An 18,037-nucleotide genomic window follows, 5' to 3' on the forward strand; every position below is an offset into this window, starting at 1 on the left:
GTCATGGTTGATCGAGGTGTGATGTGGGCGGATCGTCAGTTTCCTGCTCGATTCGAGTCCACAGTGAGTGATACAGCGTTGATGAGCAGGAGAACTTGACTAGAGGCAAAGAAAGAGTGCAGAGTATGCACGTAGTAGGGGTGGGATGCAAGCGGAGAAGGGACGGAGGAGAACGAGGACGAAATGACGACAACGCAAGAAACTCATGTTATGGGTACACTTTGAAATATATATTTATATAAATTGGTATAATTATACATTTAGAATTAGAATTGAAAGGTATGGATTTGAAATTTGATTTCTAATCTATAGTATTATATTTTTATGTGAAAATGCAATGTGTTGAACGTTTTTACGTTCTTGAATATGCATGTGGTCTGGCGACCAGGTGAGCTCTCCCTGGCCTTGATCTGCCTCTTTACTCGCACACATGCATCTGTAACCAACCGCTCTATAGTACCATGCATCATCCATCTTCAGCAACATCGCAACTGGGTCAACAGCCTTTCACAACCTTCTACAGCTCTCACACAGCCCAAAGTCTTGTCCAAAAGGCCAAAAGGCAGCAAGCTCATCTGTGATCACACAACACACCGACACATCCTCGTCCAAACCCTACACATCTCTCTCACACCTGCTCTTGCACCTGCCGCTATCGACCGCCATGGCCAGCCACGAGAAGACAGTGGCAACACCATTGCTCGAGTTGAGTCCAGCGCGTGCGGCGAGCATGGGCAAGGCACAGAGTGTGGGCCTCCCGGAGCTCGCACCCGGTACGGCGTCGCCAGCGTCGGCGGTGTTCAACGTGGCCAACCTCACGCTCGGATCGGGCACGCTCTCACTGCCATTCGTGTTTGCGGCGACGGGCATCGGGCTTGGATGCGTGCTGCTCACGGTGTGTGCGATTGCGGCGGGGTTCTGCATACTGCTGCTGACGCATGCTGTAGAGGCGACATCGCGACCCTCGGCGGGAGGTGCGGCCGGGAGCGCGAGGATGGCGGCGTCGTACCAGGATCTGGCGCGCGAGTTCTTTGGGCGGCGGACGGCGATGGCGCTGGACGTGTTGATGACGGTCGACACGTGGTCGTCGATTCTGGCTTATTTGATTGTTATCGGCGACGTCATTCCGCCTGTCCTTCAGGCGTGGTTCGATGCCCCTGATGCGTGGCTCCTCCATCGGGCGACGGTGATGGCGGCAGTGGCCGGCGGCATCATCGTTCCGCTCTCCCTCTTGCGCTCGCTTGACGCGATGCGGTTTACCTCGGGCGCCGCCCTCCTCTGCATGCTGTACCTGGCGGGCGTCATTATTCACGCCGCCATTGCGTCTGGTTTTGACGACACTGCCGCGGGCAACGTCAACAACAAGGCAGATGTCCGGGCCGTGGCCTACGGCTGGCGGCTGGACGGCGCGTTCCTCTTTGTCTATCCCATCGTCACTTTTGCGTACACCTCACACATCCAGATGCCTGCTGCGTACGGCGAGCTTCGAGCTCGATCAGTGAGCCGACTCATGGGCGTGGTGTGGTCAGCCATTGGTATCTGCACCGTCTTTTATGCCACTGTTGGCATCTTTGCCTTTCTTACCTTTTACAACGGCGTCGACGGCAACGTCTTTAACAACTTTACCGACGAGGACGATGCGTTCATCGGGGCAGCTAAGCTCGCGCTCGGTCTCACGCTCGCCTTTTCGACGCCGCTGTTTGTGTATCCAACCCGTGAGCTCATTATCTCACTCGTATACCGGCGGCCCATGCCGTTTGCCTGGTTACGCCACAGCCTCGTCACCGCAGGCCTCATCAGCTTCACCCTTGTCATGGCCATCCTCATTCCGTCGGTCGAAGACGTGTTTGCGTTATCCGGGGCCACAACAGGCACGTGCTCGGTCTACATTCTGCCGACCCTCTTCTTTCTCCGTTCTGGCCATCTCGCGCCCAACACCGTCAACACCTCGCCGCTGTGGCGGGCCGGTGCATGGGGCTTGCTGGCCTTTGGCGCTGTCTCAGGGCTGGCAGCCACAGCCACGGTGTTGTTGGACATCACCGGCGCTGTCTCTGCCAAATGAATAGCGAAAAACGATTCTATCTGTTGCTCAAACCCCGTCGCTGCCCAGCACCGCGAGATCGGCCTCGATAGCCTGCCGCAGCGCGGCCTCCAGCAGCGCGGCCTCGTCGCCGGGCTCAATGCTCGCTGGCTCCCCGGCTTCACCATCGTCAGACTCGTAGTATTCGTACTCGCATTGAGACCAGCCGTGGTCGTCACCATCGACCTCGTCGCCGCCTTTCCCTCCTGCCCTGCTCCGTACCACCGCCCGTAGCAGTGCCAGCTCAGAGTCGCGGTCGTGCAGCAGCGCACGCATCCGCTCACCGTCGGCCTCGGCCTGGGCAGCAGCGCCCAGAGCCTCGCCATACCCATCCGCTACAGCCGCCTGTGTCTGCGCTGCTTCTACAAGCGCAGCTACCACGCCTTCCAGCTCGGCGAGCCGTGCCCACAGCGGCTGCTCGCGCGCTGCTACGGCCGCTGTCCGCGCCTCGGCCTCGGCAGCCCGCGCCTCGGCTTCGGCAGCCCGTGCCTCGGCTTCGGCAGCCCGTGCCTCGGCCTCGGCGGCCCGTGCCTCGGCCTCGGTAGCGCGTGTTTCGGCCGCGGCCAGTGCCTCAGCCGCGGTTGTTGCCTCGGCCGCCGTCCGCCGCCGGGTCTCGGCCAGTAACCGGGTCAGTCTGCGGACGGCAGGGTGGGCGGCGACGGCAGTGCGCGTTGCACTGCGGTCTGCTTCTGCCGACGTAGCTGCAGGCTGGGCGTGTGCCATCGGCGGCTCAACCATCGAGCTCGGCTCAGGCACCAGGCGCGCTCGTCCCGACCGCCGCATCGACACGGGCCGCAATGTGGAGACGGGTGTGATGCGCGTTGAGGGCGGGGCAGGTGCACGCTGGTGGCGCCGGTATACCTGCCAGTGTATGATATTCTCGTCACTTTGTCGGGCATCGACTCCTTCTGTGCTCTACGACACGCTGCATGCCATCAGGCAGGTCGGCATTCTGCTCACCATGTTTGTGGACAAGGTGACCGAACTGCTCCACAAACGGATCGTTCGCCTCGACCAGCGGTGCGACGTTCTCCGGACCGGCACATGCGCTGGTCTGGCGACAATGAAGAAGACGAAGAAGACCAGGAGGAGATCGACCGTCTCCAGATCTTGGTCTCCAAGATGACCACCATTGTCGACTCGAGTAAGTTCATTGAGGCGGTCAAGGTTCCCGCTCGCTCGGCCGGCGTTGCCAAGCTTCAGGGCACGACTTGAAGCCCGAGATGAAGCGGCACGTAGCGGTCGACGAGGCAACGTTTACAAACACAGTGTCCTTGATCGGGATCCGCTACAGGAGCAGGTTGTCCTTCTCCGAGACTAGGTCGAAAACTTGGCCGGCGATGGGGGTAGCCGAGGCCAGGCAGCGCAGCCATGTGCGTCAAGTGCCCAGTGGGCCCGACAAGAGCTTGGCCACACCAGCCGATATCGACGAGAGGCCGATGCCAAGGAGCTTGGCGCGGAGGTTGGCATCGAGGGCGATGCCGAGGACCTTGACCGGCTCTGAGTATGTGTTTGAGTCAACGACGGTGGACATCTTGGAGATGAGCAACTTGTGGCGGTCGATTTCGGACTGCTTGTCACCGTCGTAGTCGTCGGACCAGCGGATGATGGCGGTCTGCAGTTGGTCGCACCGCTGTTCGAGGCGGATGATCCGCTTGCGGAGCATGTCACTCTCCTTGGTTACAAATGCCGTCAGGGAAATTCCGGCTTGCCCGATGGAGAGCAAGTAGACGAGGAGGACGACCGTGTCGTAGAGGGTGAAGATGGCGAGTTCGTCGAGGCCCGACGAGGTGATGAGAATGCGGTAGATCATGATGAGGGCAAATATGAGGACAAAAAACAGGGCCACAAGAGTGATGGGATCGCGGAGGACGGCGACGCGGCCCGACTCGCGGAACCGCACGTACTTGCGGATGCCGAGCCAGACTTTGAAGTTCCGCAGCGAGTTGAGCTTGAGATAGAACGGGATGTAGCCGGTCGACGAGGCAACGTTGGAGAAGGCGGCATCGTTCTTGTTGATTCGCTTTTGAAGAAGATGGTTGTTCTCGGAGACAATGTCGAAAAAGTGCGTGGCGAGGTTGACGTCTTGCCACAGATCGGCCGAGATGACCACCATGCACACGATAAAGACAAAGCCGACCACAAACGAGCAGTACATAGTCGAGAGGACAATGACAACATCGGCAGCGTGCGGCGTGCCGTGAGAGCCCCAGAAGCCGCGCCCGTCGTCGATAATCGCCCGGAAGATCGGGCCGAGGAAAGCCTGGATAGTGGCGCCGAGAACAGCGAGCGCGAGCGTGGTCACGGCAAACGACGACTGGTTGAGAAAGTGCGCCTTGGACTCGAGGAGCTCAACAAGACGCGTCACCACCATTGTGTTGACCTCTTTCTGCCGCTCAAGCGTCAGCGAGTTGAGCACACGCTGCTTTTGTTGCTTGGGCGTGAGTGTTTTGATCGAGTCGTCGTCCGACGTCGACGACGACGACGAGTAATCGTCAAAGTACGACGACTCGTTGCGGCCCTCCTCCTCGTCGGCCTCAAAGTGAATCGCCTCGTACCGCGCGTTGGCTCCATACAGCAGGCCTGCAGACACTGCGATGGTGGCGTAGAAGATGACCGGCGCCACCGTCTCGGTCGTGGACACCGCCGTATCGATCGAGAGCGCAAGTGTAACGTTGAGCGCCGCAAGGATAGGAATCGGCACAAACAGCAGGAGCACCAGGTAGAAGATGCCCAGCTCGCCGCCGTTGTGCCTGTTGCGGAACGAGATGAAAGCAAATGGGGAGTAGCACACCAGTCCGATCCACACAAACGGCGCAGCCACAATAAAGAGCAGAGCAAGAAGTGTAATCCGCAGGCCCTGCGCCACATACGACTCGGAGATGAGCCGCTTGACCGAAAAGTCGTTCTCCTCCTCCACGAGCTCGACCTTGAGATCCGTCTCCCACTGCATCAGCTTTCGCACCCGTGGATCCTCCCGCAGCTCGCGGTACTTGAGCCCGGCCATCTCGTCGATGTCCACCTCCTCCTCGGCTTGCAGAGTCGAAACGACCACATCGTTGACGTTCGCGTTGCGCTCTGGAAGCACAATCCCGCCCACAGACACCTCCGACTCTGCGTCCGGGTTAAATCGTCCGTCCATAGCTTGCTTGCTGTATCCGCAGAGTGGAGTCTGGATCTCGCTCGCTGCGTGCTGCTCCTGGCCAGCGCCGCTGCCTGCGGAACGGCCGCCGAACAAACGTTGCCCGCCGCCTGCTCGAAAGCCGTCGGCTCAAACGCCGGCAGCTGGCCACCCTGTCCAAATGGCCGATGGACGCCCGTTGCAACGTCATCGCCATCTGTTGCCTGGCTGCCTTTCTCCGCATCTCGCATCTCCTCCCCTCTCTTTCCCTCCCACAACCTGATCATCCGCAGTCTGTTCACCCCCTCCCCCCCCTGTCCTCTGCCTTTCCCGGCGTGGTGCATCGAGTGCGGCAGCTGACATCCTCCGCACCTCGCCCACAGCCACGGCCACAGCCTTGGCCTCTGCCACTCCCCACTCCCCACTCACCACTCCCCACTCCCCACTCCCCACTCACCACCACTCATCGCCATTGCTGCCACGCTTTACTCTCACACTCGCCCGTAGTCGTGTCGTCCTCAGCCTCATACCCGCCCAGCCTGGGCTCGGAGCCGCCCAGCCTGGGCTCGGAGCCGCCCAGCCTGGGCTCGGAGCCGCCCAGCTCTGAGCTCGACGAAGCTGGCGAGGACTCGGCCACCTTCATGGGCTCGGGTTTGGGCTCGGGCTCGGCTGCTATCGTGGGCTCGGGCTCTGGCTCTGGCTCTGGCTCTGGCTCTGGCTCTGGCTCTGGCTCGGCCGCCGCAGGAGGAGTTGGTCTGGCCAACGTGGTGGCGTGGGGCCGAGCTTTGGTGGCCTCGCATGTCTTCCCCGCGGGGATGGTTGCGGCTGCAGCGACGGCAATCGAGCCGCACACACTGCCCTTTGCGCTTGCTGCTGGGCTTAGTCTGTGGCTGCCGGGCATGGCCATGATGCGGCCCACAGCCGCTGTGCTGGCGCTGTACGCACTGGCGCTGCTGATCTCAGCCGCTGCTGGCGCTGTCTCCTCGGGCGTGGCGGCTGCAGCTGGAGTGGCGCTTGCTCCGGCCCTCGCTCGGGCTGCCCCCGCGGCAAGGGCCGAGCAACCGCCGGCAGCGATGTATTCTGGCGTCGGGCACGTGGTGTTGGGCGCCGGAGTGCTGGCGGCTGGCGGAACGGTGGCGCCAGCCATCCTGCCGGCGATCTATGTGGTGGGCTGCGGCGTGGCGGCGGGCGTTCGCATGGGCATGCTGGCGGCTGGACTGCTCACGCCGCTTGCTGGAATGGCCACGCTCCACGCTCTGGTGGCGCATGTATGGGCGTGGCCGAGCCTGACGTCGTCGACGGCGGCGATGGTCGGCCACGGCGCGGCGTCTCCGTGGATTGCCCGCGGTGCTCTGCTTGCCGCCGTCGGTCTGCGGCTGCTTGCGCAGACGCCTCAGGTTCCGCCGATGCGGCGGGGCGTCCTCCGCTGGCTCCGGCTCGCGGCGCTGGTGGCGCTGGTAGTGCTTGCCGTCGGCCTCGACTCGGTCCTGGGCCTTGCGCTGTTTGTGACCGGCTGCGCCAACCTGGTATTCCTCCCGGGAACCCAGGCGGCGCGCTGGTTGGCGGCGGTCACCGCTGGTGTCGTCTTTGGCGTCTTTGGCTACCGCTATGTTTCGGAGCTGGGCGATGCGCCGTCGGGGACCATGTTTGTCTTTGGATTTGGCCTCCTGGCAGTAGGAAGCGCTCTTGCAAGCGTTGCGCTGCGGCTGACATGCGAAGCCGTTGACGATGACGCTGAGAGCGGCCGCGGCCGCGGCTCTGGGTCACGGTCTGTGGTGAGCAGCGCAGACTCGTCATCGCCGCTGTGGGCGCTTGGCGTCCGCGCCGTGGCGCTGACAGTGCTGCTGGCCCTTGCACTTGCACGGCCGTCGTATGTGAACGCAGCGTATCTAGCGGCGGCGATGCTGGTAGCGGCACTACCGCTGGCGACGGTGGCGCGCGGCTGGCGTCTGTTGGAGGCGTACGCGCTTGCGGCTTGCACGGTGCTGTACGCGTTGCGACAGTTTGAGGTTGTCGACTCGCTTGCTGACTACAACTCGGCCTTTGATCTGCTCTCTTGGGAGCTGCCACTCGTTGCGGTCCTGCTTCTCCTTCAGCCGGTGGTGGGACGGGTGCTTGCGGCACCGCCGCGACCGTTGCAGCTCTCGCTTGTGCAGCGGGCCGCTACTCGGCCGGCGTTGGATGTGGCGCTGGCGTTTGCGGCGCTGGGACGGTACCAGCTTGGGCTCATCTCGTGCGGCTACCTGCTCCTCATGCTAGTCGGCGGCATCAAATCGCTACGGCGCCAGGTGCCGATGCCAGCGCTTGTCTATGCCTCGGCGGTGAGCCTGGCGCGGATTCTGCAGCATGTGTTCAAGATCGACATTTGGGACAAGGTCGGGCTGGAGGCCATCGGCGGAAGCTCCGGCGAGCACTTTGCGCGGCGGCTCGGCGACGTGGTGTGGGACGTGGCTGCAGTCGGCGCGGCGTTTGCCGCGCTACGGCACACGCTGCGTGGAGCAGAGCGCAGGCCGCCGTTCCCGGCAGGCACCTCGGTGGTCCACCGTGGCTGCCTCGGCGCACTCTGTATTCTGGCGGCACTGCAAGCACCGTCGGTGAGCGGGACGCTGTACCTGGCGGCGGCGCTGGCAGTCTTTGCCTCGCTGGAAGCATCGACGCGGCCGCGGCTGCTGCGCAAGCTGCTCTGCGGCGGCTCTGCTGCGCACGTGGTTCTGGCAGCCACGTACCAGCTCTGGGCGACCGAGCTCGGCATCGAGAGCCGAGTCACTTTCGAGTGGCTCGGCCTGCGGGTCTTTGACGGCTCGACCTGGGCACTCTTCTCGCTCGCCACCCCGCTCAGCGTCGCCGCCCTTGCTGCCGCTGCCTAGCTATGACGCGGTGTTGTAGGTCGACGTGGCGATGGCTGACGGCACGAGTCCAATCGACTCGGCGTCAGTGCCGGTCTCCGCGTGCGCGCGCGCCAGCCGCTTGTGCCACAGTGAACACTGCCAAAACGCAACCATGCACGACGCGATGCCGAGGAGCGCTGCCACAATAGTGATCGAGTCGTGGGCGAGCCGGCCCCAGTGAGCGGTTGTCCACGTCGACGGGTTCGGTGGGCGGAAGAGGGCGCCCGGCTAGCCACAAGCGGCAGGGCCGAGAGCGTAGCTTCGTCCATGGTCGCGTCGATCGCGGTTGTGTTGCTCAGGCCCAGTCCCTCGCCGAGGACCAGCGCCGTCCACTCGAGAACAAAGCAGAGCGGGGTGTTGGCGAGCGCAAAGTCTGGCTCCAACCGCTCGCGATACGTCGTGGCTGGGAGCGCGCAGACAGTGCTCGCCACCTCACGGAGTTCCGCCAGCGACGGCACGTGCGGCGCGATACTGCCGGTCGAGTTGACGTAGCTGGCGGCGGCTTGGTAGCCGCGAGCAGCGATGCCCTGGAGCGAGACGTGAGCCGCTGTAAGCGGGGCTGGGAGCGAGATGCCATCCATGCCGGCACCACTGCTCATGTTGAGAAGCGGTGCTAGCTCGGCAGCGCAGCTGGCACCGTCGGCGGAGGCACCAAGCAGGCCGAGCGGACTCGCCGAGCCGGCGCCAACAAGCGCGACAAAGGCGGTGGCGGGGAGGCAAGCGGTGGTTTGGTTGGCGTTGGAGGCGCGGACAGCGGCGGTACCAGCGGAGCGCCAGGCCAAGGCCTTGGCGCCCGGACCAAAGGCCGGCCACGCGGCTGCCATCGACGACACATACGCGCGGCAGGCAAAGGTGAGGGTGGCGTGGGTGTCGGGCAGGCCCTGCGGGGCGGCAGCGCCGACAGCAAGAAACTCCCAGGAGAAGACGACGCCCGCAACAGACGCGTCGCCGCCGGCACAAACACCGCTTGCCAGCGGATTGGCGGCCAGCCAAGCGGCAGTGCCCGGAGCCGCCGCCGGCAGCGGCAGCGTCCAATAGCCCTTGTCCTCAAACTCCGAGTCTGCGAGGAAGCCGCGGAGCCGCATGGCAGCGGCATCGACCGCCTCCGCCTCAGCAGCGCTCGTCGGCGCAATATAAGTGTATATCGGCGTGGCGTAGCGGTCGTCGAACGGGACGACGGAGCGAGCGACGGCGAGGGCGGCGGCCAGCGGCGCCGGATCGGGTGCGGTGAACGAGGGCAGCCGGACGAGACGAGCCACGACGACCACCGCGTCCGAGACAGCCGGCGCAGCCACAAGCGGGAGCGGCGGCGGCTGAGGGTGTGAGGCGGCAGGCAGCGGCGCTCCGGAGCCCGACACGGCCGCCGGCCAGGCTGCCACAACCAGAGCGGCTTCGCCCTCGTCGGCGGCATCGGTCACCAGCACCACCGCGTGCTGGGTCGCCGGCAAGGTGTCGCGGACCGCCAGGTTGAGCACGAGCACAATGACTGCAACCACAAGCCCGCCTGCAGCTGTTCCCGCCCATCCACTCCGCGGGCTCTGTCTCCATCCGCCGCCTTCCATTGTTTTCCACGGCCGGGCGGTGGGGGGGGGGGGTGGGTGGGGTGGGGTCACGTGTGCTGAGTGGGCTTTGATCACGGTCGCGGTGTTTGATCAAAGGCGTGATCGATCACCGGGGTGAGAGGTGGTGGTGGTGTGTGTGTGTGTGGGGATGGATGAGGGATGAGGCGAAGAGCCCCTGAATCTGCTTGGGAGCAGGCGCCACTGGCGGGGGTGGCTGCGGTGGTGGTCGTGGTCGGAGTGGACGGAGGTGGCAGACGCAGGCCAAGACGATGTGACGGACGGGGGTGACGGGCGGCGGTGATCGGCTCGGCTGGCCACTTTACGACCTTTTTCGGACGGGCAGACGGCGAGCTGGGATGTCATCGATGGGGCGGACGGGGCTTCCAGGGAGGCGACTCGGACCGCGGCAGGCATGGGGACGGCTTGTGGGCGCGAGTGAGGCTGGGGCACGTCTAGTCATCCATCTCTTGGCTCGTAAGATTGTGCTGAGCCGGCGCAGGGGCGGGGTGCGGGCAGGCGTCTCTACCGGCGGCCGCAGAGCCGAGGTGGCGGCGACGGTGGCGACGGCGGCGACACGACGGGTCCACTGGATCCGAGGCGGCGCAGGCCGAGTGGCGGTAAACGGGCGGATGCTGAGTCGTGGTGCGGCGCGTGCTCTGCTCCATGGCGACGTGGTGAGCTTTGACGGCGCCGTCCTGGTCTTCCATGACCTGACTGTGACGAGCATGCCCGGCGGCCCGGCGGCGGCGGCGCGGCTGGCGCTCTGCAGCAGGGCGCCGGGCCTGCGGCGGACGCTATCGGCGCCACAACCTGCGGCGATGGAGCCCAAGCCCTGCGATGGGGCCTTTTGGGCGCTCGACATGCGGGCGCTGATGCGGGATGGGGCGCGGGCGCGGGCGGGCAGCAGGGGGGCAGCGACCCGGCTCATCATCGAGCGGCCACATGTGGCGGAGACGTCGTATGCGGCGGCGGTGTTCAAGACTGTTGAGCTTGCATTTCGTCGCTTTGTCAACAAGGATCGGGTGTACGTGGTCGATGCGGTTGAGGTGGTCGACAATCCGCAACTCGAGGCTGCGTTTGCCGAGCATGTCGAGGCGCTGGCGGCGCGGTCACCGCCTGCCACGCTCGAGCCGCCGGATGGAGCATCGCCGCTGCAGCGCAAGACGCTCGAGTCTCTGGCGGCATCGGTGGTAGGCAATGCGCCTCGCGGGACGCATCCGATCCTGGCGTGGCACGGGACAGGGCCGGCGGCGGTCGACGCCATCTGCGCGCAGGGCTTCCGCACGGGCGTCTCGAAGGCGCGCGACAGCGGATGGTACGGGGCCGGGACGGCGTACCTCACGCAGCTGCCCAACTATGGCATGCTGTACATCAAGGACAACGCGCGTGAGCCTGGAGCCTTTTCGCTCCTCCTTTCTTGGGTCTTGATGGGCAAGGTCTACCCTGTGACCGAGGTCATCGAGGGCAAGCCGCAGATGGATGGCTTCGACTCGCACTACGTCCTCGTCGACGAGTATGAGCCGCTGCCCTCGGCCGACGCCGAGCCGACGGGCGACGAGATCGTGGTCTTTGACCCTGCTGCTGTCCTCCCGCGGTTTGTCGTCCACTTTTCGGTCTCGAATGGCAAGCCCGAGCTCGATGCCGTCACTGAGCGCGAGGCAGGCGACGCTGGTTCTGGCGGGGAGAGTGGTGATGAGCAGAGTGACGATGAGGAGAGTGGTGATGAGGAGAGCGGTGATGAGGAGAGTGACGGACCTCCGTCGAGCTGCACCATCTCGTAGGCAGGAAATGACACGAAATAATTTGGAGCATGCCGTGGAGCATGCGGTGGTGCAAGCGGTGGAGCATGCAGCTGACGTGCTTGGCAGGTGTGGCGTGGCATGCCACGACAGACCTGCCGCGCGGTGCTCCGCGCCGCCCACACCGCCAGCCAAGCTTGCGGAGGTAGAGCGTTGGTGTTTGCACATCTCTCTCACACATTGTATCGAGTTATGTTCCGAGTTGCTGGTGGGTGCATGCGGCTGGGCAGTGGGTTGAGCGCGGCTAGTGGTCGGTTGGCCGCTCAGGTCCACGAGGTGGCTGCCAAGGGCTTTGAGGTCAACATCGATGCGTACGAGCGGGCGCGGCCGTCTTATCCGGAGGGAGCGGTTCGGGCTGTGGCGGCGGGGCTATGCGCGCGGGGCGGGCAAGGCGCGCCGCTAAAGGTGCTGGAGATCGGGGCCGGGACCGGCAAGTTTACCCGCCGCCTTTTGGGCGAGTTGGCCGGGCGGGCGGGCCCGGGCGGGGTATCACTGACGGCAGTGGAGCCTGCGGCGGCGATGCGGGCTGCTTTTGCTGCAGCAGTGGTGGACGCGCCCGGGGTGGTGCCCGATGGTGCCGAGGTCTCGGTGGAGGCGGGGGCGGCCGACGCGCTGCCGGCTGCTGACGGCAGCGTCGATCTGGTGGTGGTGGCACAGGCCTTCCACTGGTTCGCCAACGAGGAGGTGGTGGCCGAGATGGCGCGGGTGCTGGCGCCGGGCGGGCGGTTGGCATTGGTGTGGAACATGGAGGATCGGACGGCGCCGTGGGTGGCCTCGCTCCGCGACGCTTACGAGGTGTACGAGGGCAGCGCGCCGCAGTACCGGCAGGGGAAGTGGAAGCAGGTGTGGACGACGGCGACGGCGAAGGAGGCTTTTGCGCCGCTTGCACACGTCCAGGTGGCATGGAGCATGCCAGCAGACCTCAAGACGATCTGGGAGCGGATCAAGTCCAAGTCGTACATCTCGCTGCTCGACGACGCGAGGCGCGAGGCGCTACAGGCCAAGGTCACCGCACTTGCGCTCGAGGCGCACCCGCAGCTGGCCGAGCAAGCTGGCGCCTCGGTGGCGTATCCGTACCACACCGACGGCTACATCACGCACAAGCTGTGAGGAGAGTGTTACACGGCTCAGCGCTTGAGATTGTCGGCGAGCTCGGCAAGGGCGTCGTAGTAAAGGTCAGACGAGTGGTCCTTGAGCATGGTATTGGAGAGAAGCAAGTTCTCAAATGTGTCATTGGGCACCTGATGGAGTCTGTACGACTCGGAGCCGATGCAATGCAGGTGGTAGACCTTGCCGGGCGGGAAGAGATTGGTCACCTCGTCGTCTTCGAGGTCGTCGTCGTCGTCGTCAGGCCGCGGCCCGCCGCGCGGGCGAACGGCACCGGCAAGGCGGCCGGCAGCCTTGCCTGCGGCCTTGGTGCCACGGCTTGCGGCCTTGCCTGCAGCCTTACCTCCGCGAGCGGCAGACTTGCCGGCGGACGACTCGCCGGCGCGCGAGGCGGCGCCGGCCAGGGCCTTGCCGGCTCGGGTCTCCTTGGCGGCCGCCAGGGCCTCCTGCTTCCACGGCGAGTCCTTGACCTCTTGACGGAGGTTGATGAGTGCCCGGGTGGAGGCGCGTGGGACGCAGTCGTCGGCGTGGACAACGGTGGTGACGTAGTCTGCGGCAGCCTCGGCGAGGTCGAGCGAGACGGCACAAGCCGGGGCAAGGACAAACGACTCGACGTCCATAAACTCTTCCTCCTTGAGCAGAATGGCAAGAAGAGCCGCTGTTCCACCGCCGAGCGAGTGACCGACAGTCATGACCGAGTACCCGTCGTGATCATTGAGGAGGGCGTAGATGTCGTCGAGGATGTTGTTCATGAACCACGAGGCGGCGGTGTAGATGCCGCGATGGGCCTTGCCGGTGAGGCACGGCTCAAGAGCAGCGGCAGCGTCTGTGATGGCGTCTGCTGCCGAGGCGGTGCCGCGGATGCCGACAACCACCTTCTGTTTGTCGTGATCGAGGGCGAGAAAGTAGGCCGGGCGGGACTTTTGCGAGGTCCAATCGGAGCGGACAATGTCATCGGCGCTCCATCCGAGAGCCTCGACAACGGCCTCATCCGAGCCTGAGTACGTGGCGAGGATGACGCGCGACCAGTAGAGCATGTGCTTGACCAGAGCCTTGTCCTTGATGGGCTTCTCCTTGAGATACGGATGCTCGCCCGAGGCCACGGCCTCCTCCGCCTTGCGCATGTGGGCCTTGCGGAGAAAGTAGAGACCGGCGGTCAGATCGGATGGCTTCCACGGACCCATATCCCGAGTTGCTTCCAGAATGGCCTTGGCCACCGACTTCATGGTCGCATCCTCGGATGGCTCATTCGCACTCGTTCCGGCTTCCTCCTCGGCTGCCGCTGCCTCTCGAGCCACCTTGACCTTGCTCGGCTTGGGCGGCTTCTTCTTGGGCTTGGGCGGTGGTGGTGGCTCTTCCGGCGGCGGCTTGGATGACCCACATCCCATACTCCTTCCTTCCTTCTCGCCTGGCAGGCTGGCCGAGTTGGGTCTGGCTCGGCCTCGGCCCCTGCTGTTCGCTGCCGACTCCTGCCCTGTGTCTCGCTGTCTGCCAAGATGTCCGTTGAATGACGGCTGAAGTCGAAGTGAGAGTGAAGTTGTTTCGGGGGGAGGGGGGGGGGGGGGAGGGGAAAGGGGATGGATGTATGTGTGTGGTGTGGTTAGTTGTTGGCTGATTGACTTGGCTGGTTTAGCTGCTAAAGGCAGGGATGCCGGTGATCTGGCGGCCGAGGATGAGCTTGTGGATGGTGTCAGTGCCCTCGTAGGTCTTGACGGCCTCGAGGTTGAGGACGTGGCGGATGACGTGGTACTCGTCGGCGATGCCGTTTCCGCCGAGCATGTCGCGGGCCTCGCGGGCAATGTCGATGGCCTTGGCGCACGAGTTGCGCTTGATGAGCGAGATCATCTCGGGGCAAAGCTCGCCGGCGTCGATGAGGCGGCCGACGCGGAGCGCGGACTGGAGGCCAAGAGCGATCTCGGTGTTCATGTCGGCAAACTTGACCTGCGAGACCTGGTTGGCGGCGAGCGGGCGGCCAAACTGCTTGCGCTCGAGCTGGTACTCGACAGCCTTCTCCATGCAAAACTCGGCGGCGCCGAGGGTTCCCCAGGCAATGCCGTAGCGAGCCTTGTTGAGGCAGCCGAACGGGCCGCCAAGGCCACGCGCGTTGGGCAGCAGGTTCTCGGCAGGCACCTCGACGTCGTCCATGGAGATCGAGCCGGTGATCGAGGCGCGGAGCGAGAACTTGCCGTCGATCTTGGGCGCGGTCAGGCCCGGCATGCCCTTCTCCAGGATGAAGCCGCGGATGACGCCGTCGTCGACGGTCTTGGCCCACACCACAAACACGTCGGCAATGGGCGAGTTGGTGATCCACATCTTGGAGCCTGAGAGCTTGTACGACGAGCCGTCGCTTGACGGCACCGCCCGGGTCTCCATTGAGCCCGGGTCCGACCCGTGGTTCGGCTCGGTGAGGCCAAAGCACCCGATGAGCTCGCCCGTCGCCAGCTTGGGCAAGTACTTTTCGCGCTGCGCCTCGGTGCCGTACGCGTGGATCGGGTGCATGACCAGCGAGGACTGAACCGACATGGCCGAGCGGTAGCCCGAGTCGACCCACTCCACCTCGCGGGCAATGAGCCCGTATGCCACATGCGAGAGCCCTGCGCACCCGTAGCCGTCGATGGTGGACCCGAGCATGCCCATGGCGCCCATCTCGGCCATGATCTCCGGATCAAACCGCTCCTCGCGGTGCGCCTCCAGCACTCGCGGGAAGAGCTTCTCGCGCGTGTACCGCCGCACCGAGTCCATCACAGACACCTCCTCTTCCGTCAGCTGCTCCTCCAGCGCCAGCGGATCCTTCCAGTCGTACTTGCGCAGCGACGACGCCATCCGCGCTATCCGCCAGTACCACACCCGCACCATCATAGCATTACTGATATGAGTCAATCGTCCCTCGCCCCATCGCCTCCATCACCTCCACGCTCCACCATCATTGGCTACTGAGTGCGGCGGAGGAGGCTGGGCCAGAGAGGAAGGACCAGCAGAGCACAAAGGCTCTGCCCGCAGTCCACCGCATGCCACCACAGCCCATCATGACAAGAAGTGTTTCCACCCTTGTAACAGCGACCTCTCTCCCCTTCCCCTCCCTGCCCCCCTTGAACCCCCTCTTCCTCTCTGCCTTCCCTGTCCCCCCCCCCCCCCTGGGCATACACACCTTCCCCGCCAAGGATCGTCCGGCTGACGTGTCAGGGATCGCCACCTCCTCCCTGCGCCCTCCCTTGTAGTTCCAAAGGTCGCAGCCCGCACACAAGCACCAACGCCAGCAAGCATGTTGAGACGAGTTGTGCCGCGTTGGCTCTGGGTGGGGTTCAGCCAGCTGACTGGAGCTGTGCGGGGCAGTTCCCCCCCCCCCCCCCTACCTCGGGGAAAGGGGGGGGGGGGGGATATTCGAGATCGGGGTTGATCAAGTGACGCCAGAGAAGAAAGGGGAAGAAGACGAGAGGATGGTGGTGGGGACGGCTGCTGAGGGGTAGCTGGCTTGATGTCTGTCGGGAGCGGACGGACGGCCGGGTACTGGCCGGGTACTGGCCGGGTACTGGCCGGGTACTGGCCGGGTACTGGCCGCTTCGTCTCTGATTCCCGGTCGCTTGATGGCGCTTGTGGCTATTGCTTCTGGTCTCGGATCGAGCTCTCGCCTGACAACATCTTCCGATCAACCGGTGGCCGTATCGGCTCACTTCCTCGGATCTGCTGGTGCTGGCACAGTGTAGCAGCTGCGACCAAACTGCACCCTTCTCCACGACGGCATACTCGGAGAGGTCAAAGGCGTAGTCGTCGTCATCATGATCAACCTTTAAAGCCATCGATCCGATTGGTCGTCTTCATGGACGATCTCGTTGAGACGGCGGCGCGAGGACAATCAAGCACACTCGACTCGAACGCGCCATGCCGAAAGCCAAGAGCGGACGAGCCAAACGCAAGGCAGCCGCGGCCGCGGTGATGCGGCGGACGACTGGACCGTCTCCTGCGGCCATTGCTACAGCTAGCACCATGAACGAAGATGAGAAGAAGCACGCTGGCCTAGTCTCACTGAGAGACGTGTTCGGTGTACGTACCGTCCGCTGCATCTCCTCCCTGCCCTGCTTACATGCTCCCTTCCCCACCGAGTGGCGGATGGGGCCGAATGATGGGCGCTCGCCTCCCATCCCTCCCCCGTTGGCGGTCATCATGCCCTGCCGACTGCACGGACTCTGCCACTCCGGACTGTGACTCACGTACATGCGAACTGGGGGAGAGAGTGTAGGTCTCGGAAGTTGGAGCTGCAAAGGACGCACAGGATGAGCTCGAGGGCGTGGGTAACATTGATCTCTCCATCCTGCCCAAGCGTGAGCGGCGGAGGGTCAAGGCCGCGGCGTTTGTCAAGCGGCTGGAGATCGAGGCGCAGCTGGCGAACGCCAAGGCTGAGATGCCGCTTGACCTGGCGGTCATGACCTCGACGCTTGATGAGATCCAGTCCTCGCTCGAGGAGGTCGATGCCGTCGGCAAGGCAAAGTCCGCCAAGGACTTTAAGGGCGCTGCTGTGGCCAAACACGGTCGCACCACCCTCAAGATGCGCTCGCGGACCCGCCGCCAGGGCGTGGATCACTTTGCTCTCGTTGCTGCCCACCCGGTCTTCCGCGACGATCCGCTGGCTGCCATCGAAGGCCACGTCCTCGCCACCGTCAAGGCCCGCAAGCCCACCCCGCGCAAGGGCAAGACAAAGTCTGGCATGGGCAAGGGTAAGGGCAAGGTCCAGAACACCCACCGTTCTGCATCGGTCAAAACCGCCCGCGCCACGCCGGGTTCTGCCCCATCGTCGCGCCGCAAGAACTTTGGCAAGTCGCAGCGCAAGCGGCGCTAAGCTCTGGCGCTCGTGCGCAGCCCCAAGACAGATCAAACGCCATCGCATCGGCCTTTTTACCTGCTGCAGAAAGTGTTGCCGCGACTGCTACGAGTCGCTAACACTCGCGGCCGGAGTCACAGCCCTGAAAAAGCGGCATAACTACATGAAGGACGGTGTCGTGAGGAAAGGGGGGAGGGGAGGCCGTCGACGGTGATGATGGTGATTTCCCCGGGCCGCTGGCTCGGCGGTTGTTGCACGAAGCCCTTCATATCGTGTGTACGCGAGCTATCGATGGGCGTTCATGTACACGCGGATCACCGTGCCAATTGCCATGATGTGCTGGCAAAGATGGTCAGCACAGTAAATGCGAGGAAATCTCACGCCGTCAAGCCAGCGGAGCGACCGCTCGGCCGGCGACCGAGTGTGTGCTCAGAGTTGGCTTGGGCAGCTTTCGCCGTTCTGCAACCTTGCAAGGAGCGAGGACGACTGATCACGTTTTTTTCACAGTCACCTGCAGCGAGCGTGTTGGTACTGGTAGCGGCCAACTTTTGGATCTGTACGACGACAACTTGCCATCGCCTACCTTGCAGTTAACGAGACCTGGCAGCGTTGTGGATGATGGTAGTCTGGCATTCATAGGCTATGGCTACAGCATTGGGTATCG

The 18,037-nt window shown here is 64.1% G+C and overlaps 7 protein-coding genes across 7 annotated transcripts; 3 read left to right on the top strand and 4 right to left on the bottom strand.

Annotated features, from left to right (window-relative positions):
- Positions 1–1,782: 1,782 nt before the first annotated feature.
- On the bottom strand, positions 1,783–5,222 carry AMSG_11899 (uncharacterized protein; the record flags this gene model as incomplete). The annotated part of the gene is made up of 3 exons (XM_013902319.1): positions 1,783–2,844; positions 3,005–3,129; positions 3,511–5,222. 3 exons carry the CDS (start codon positions 5,220–5,222, stop codon positions 2,090–2,092), a joined length of 2,592 nt encoding a protein of 863 aa, XP_013757773.1. The 3' UTR covers positions 1,783–2,089.
- Positions 5,223–5,382: 160 nt separating this feature from the next.
- AMSG_05692 (uncharacterized protein) lies at positions 5,383–8,068 on the top strand (the record flags this gene model as incomplete). Its single annotated transcript, XM_013902290.1, has 2 exons — positions 5,383–5,399; positions 5,761–8,068. 2 exons carry the CDS (start codon positions 5,383–5,385, stop codon positions 8,066–8,068), a joined length of 2,325 nt encoding a protein of 774 aa, XP_013757744.1.
- On the bottom strand, positions 8,069–9,651 carry AMSG_05693 (uncharacterized protein; the record flags this gene model as incomplete). The annotated part of the gene is made up of 2 exons (XM_013902291.1): positions 8,069–8,317; positions 8,410–9,651. The coding sequence occupies 2 exons, from the start codon at positions 9,649–9,651 to the stop codon at positions 8,069–8,071; spliced, it is 1,491 nt and encodes a 496-aa protein (XP_013757745.1).
- Positions 9,652–10,122: 471 nt separating this feature from the next.
- On the top strand, positions 10,123–12,560 carry AMSG_11900 (uncharacterized protein; the record flags this gene model as incomplete). Its single annotated transcript, XM_013902320.1, has 2 exons — positions 10,123–11,410; positions 11,681–12,560. The coding sequence occupies exons 1-2, from the start codon at positions 10,281–10,283 to the stop codon at positions 12,558–12,560; spliced, it is 2,010 nt and encodes a 669-aa protein (XP_013757774.1). The 5' UTR covers positions 10,123–10,280.
- Positions 12,561–12,680: 120 nt separating this feature from the next.
- AMSG_05696 (lipase class 3 family protein) lies at positions 12,681–13,945 on the bottom strand (the record flags this gene model as incomplete). Its single annotated transcript, XM_013902292.1, has 2 exons — positions 12,681–12,701; positions 12,740–13,945. 2 exons carry the CDS (start codon positions 13,943–13,945, stop codon positions 12,681–12,683), a joined length of 1,227 nt encoding a protein of 408 aa, XP_013757746.1.
- Positions 13,946–14,186: 241 nt separating this feature from the next.
- On the bottom strand, positions 14,187–15,585 carry AMSG_05697 (glutaryl-CoA dehydrogenase, mitochondrial; the record flags this gene model as incomplete). The annotated part of the gene is made up of 2 exons (XM_013902293.1): positions 14,187–15,423; positions 15,530–15,585. The coding sequence occupies 2 exons, from the start codon at positions 15,583–15,585 to the stop codon at positions 14,187–14,189; spliced, it is 1,293 nt and encodes a 430-aa protein (XP_013757747.1).
- Positions 15,586–16,539: 954 nt separating this feature from the next.
- Positions 16,540–17,443, top strand: AMSG_05698 (uncharacterized protein; the record flags this gene model as incomplete). Its single annotated transcript, XM_013902294.1, has 2 exons — positions 16,540–16,598; positions 16,795–17,443. Coding segments are annotated over 2 exons (656 nt in total), but the record flags the coding sequence as incomplete, so codon positions are not given.
- Between the last annotated feature and the right edge of the window lie 594 nt (positions 17,444–18,037).

The sequence above is a fragment of the Thecamonas trahens genome (assembly GCF_000142905.1).
Source record: "Thecamonas trahens ATCC 50062 unplaced genomic scaffold supercont1.24, whole genome shotgun sequence".
In the NCBI taxonomy this organism is placed as follows: domain Eukaryota; order Apusomonadida; family Apusomonadidae; genus Thecamonas; species Thecamonas trahens.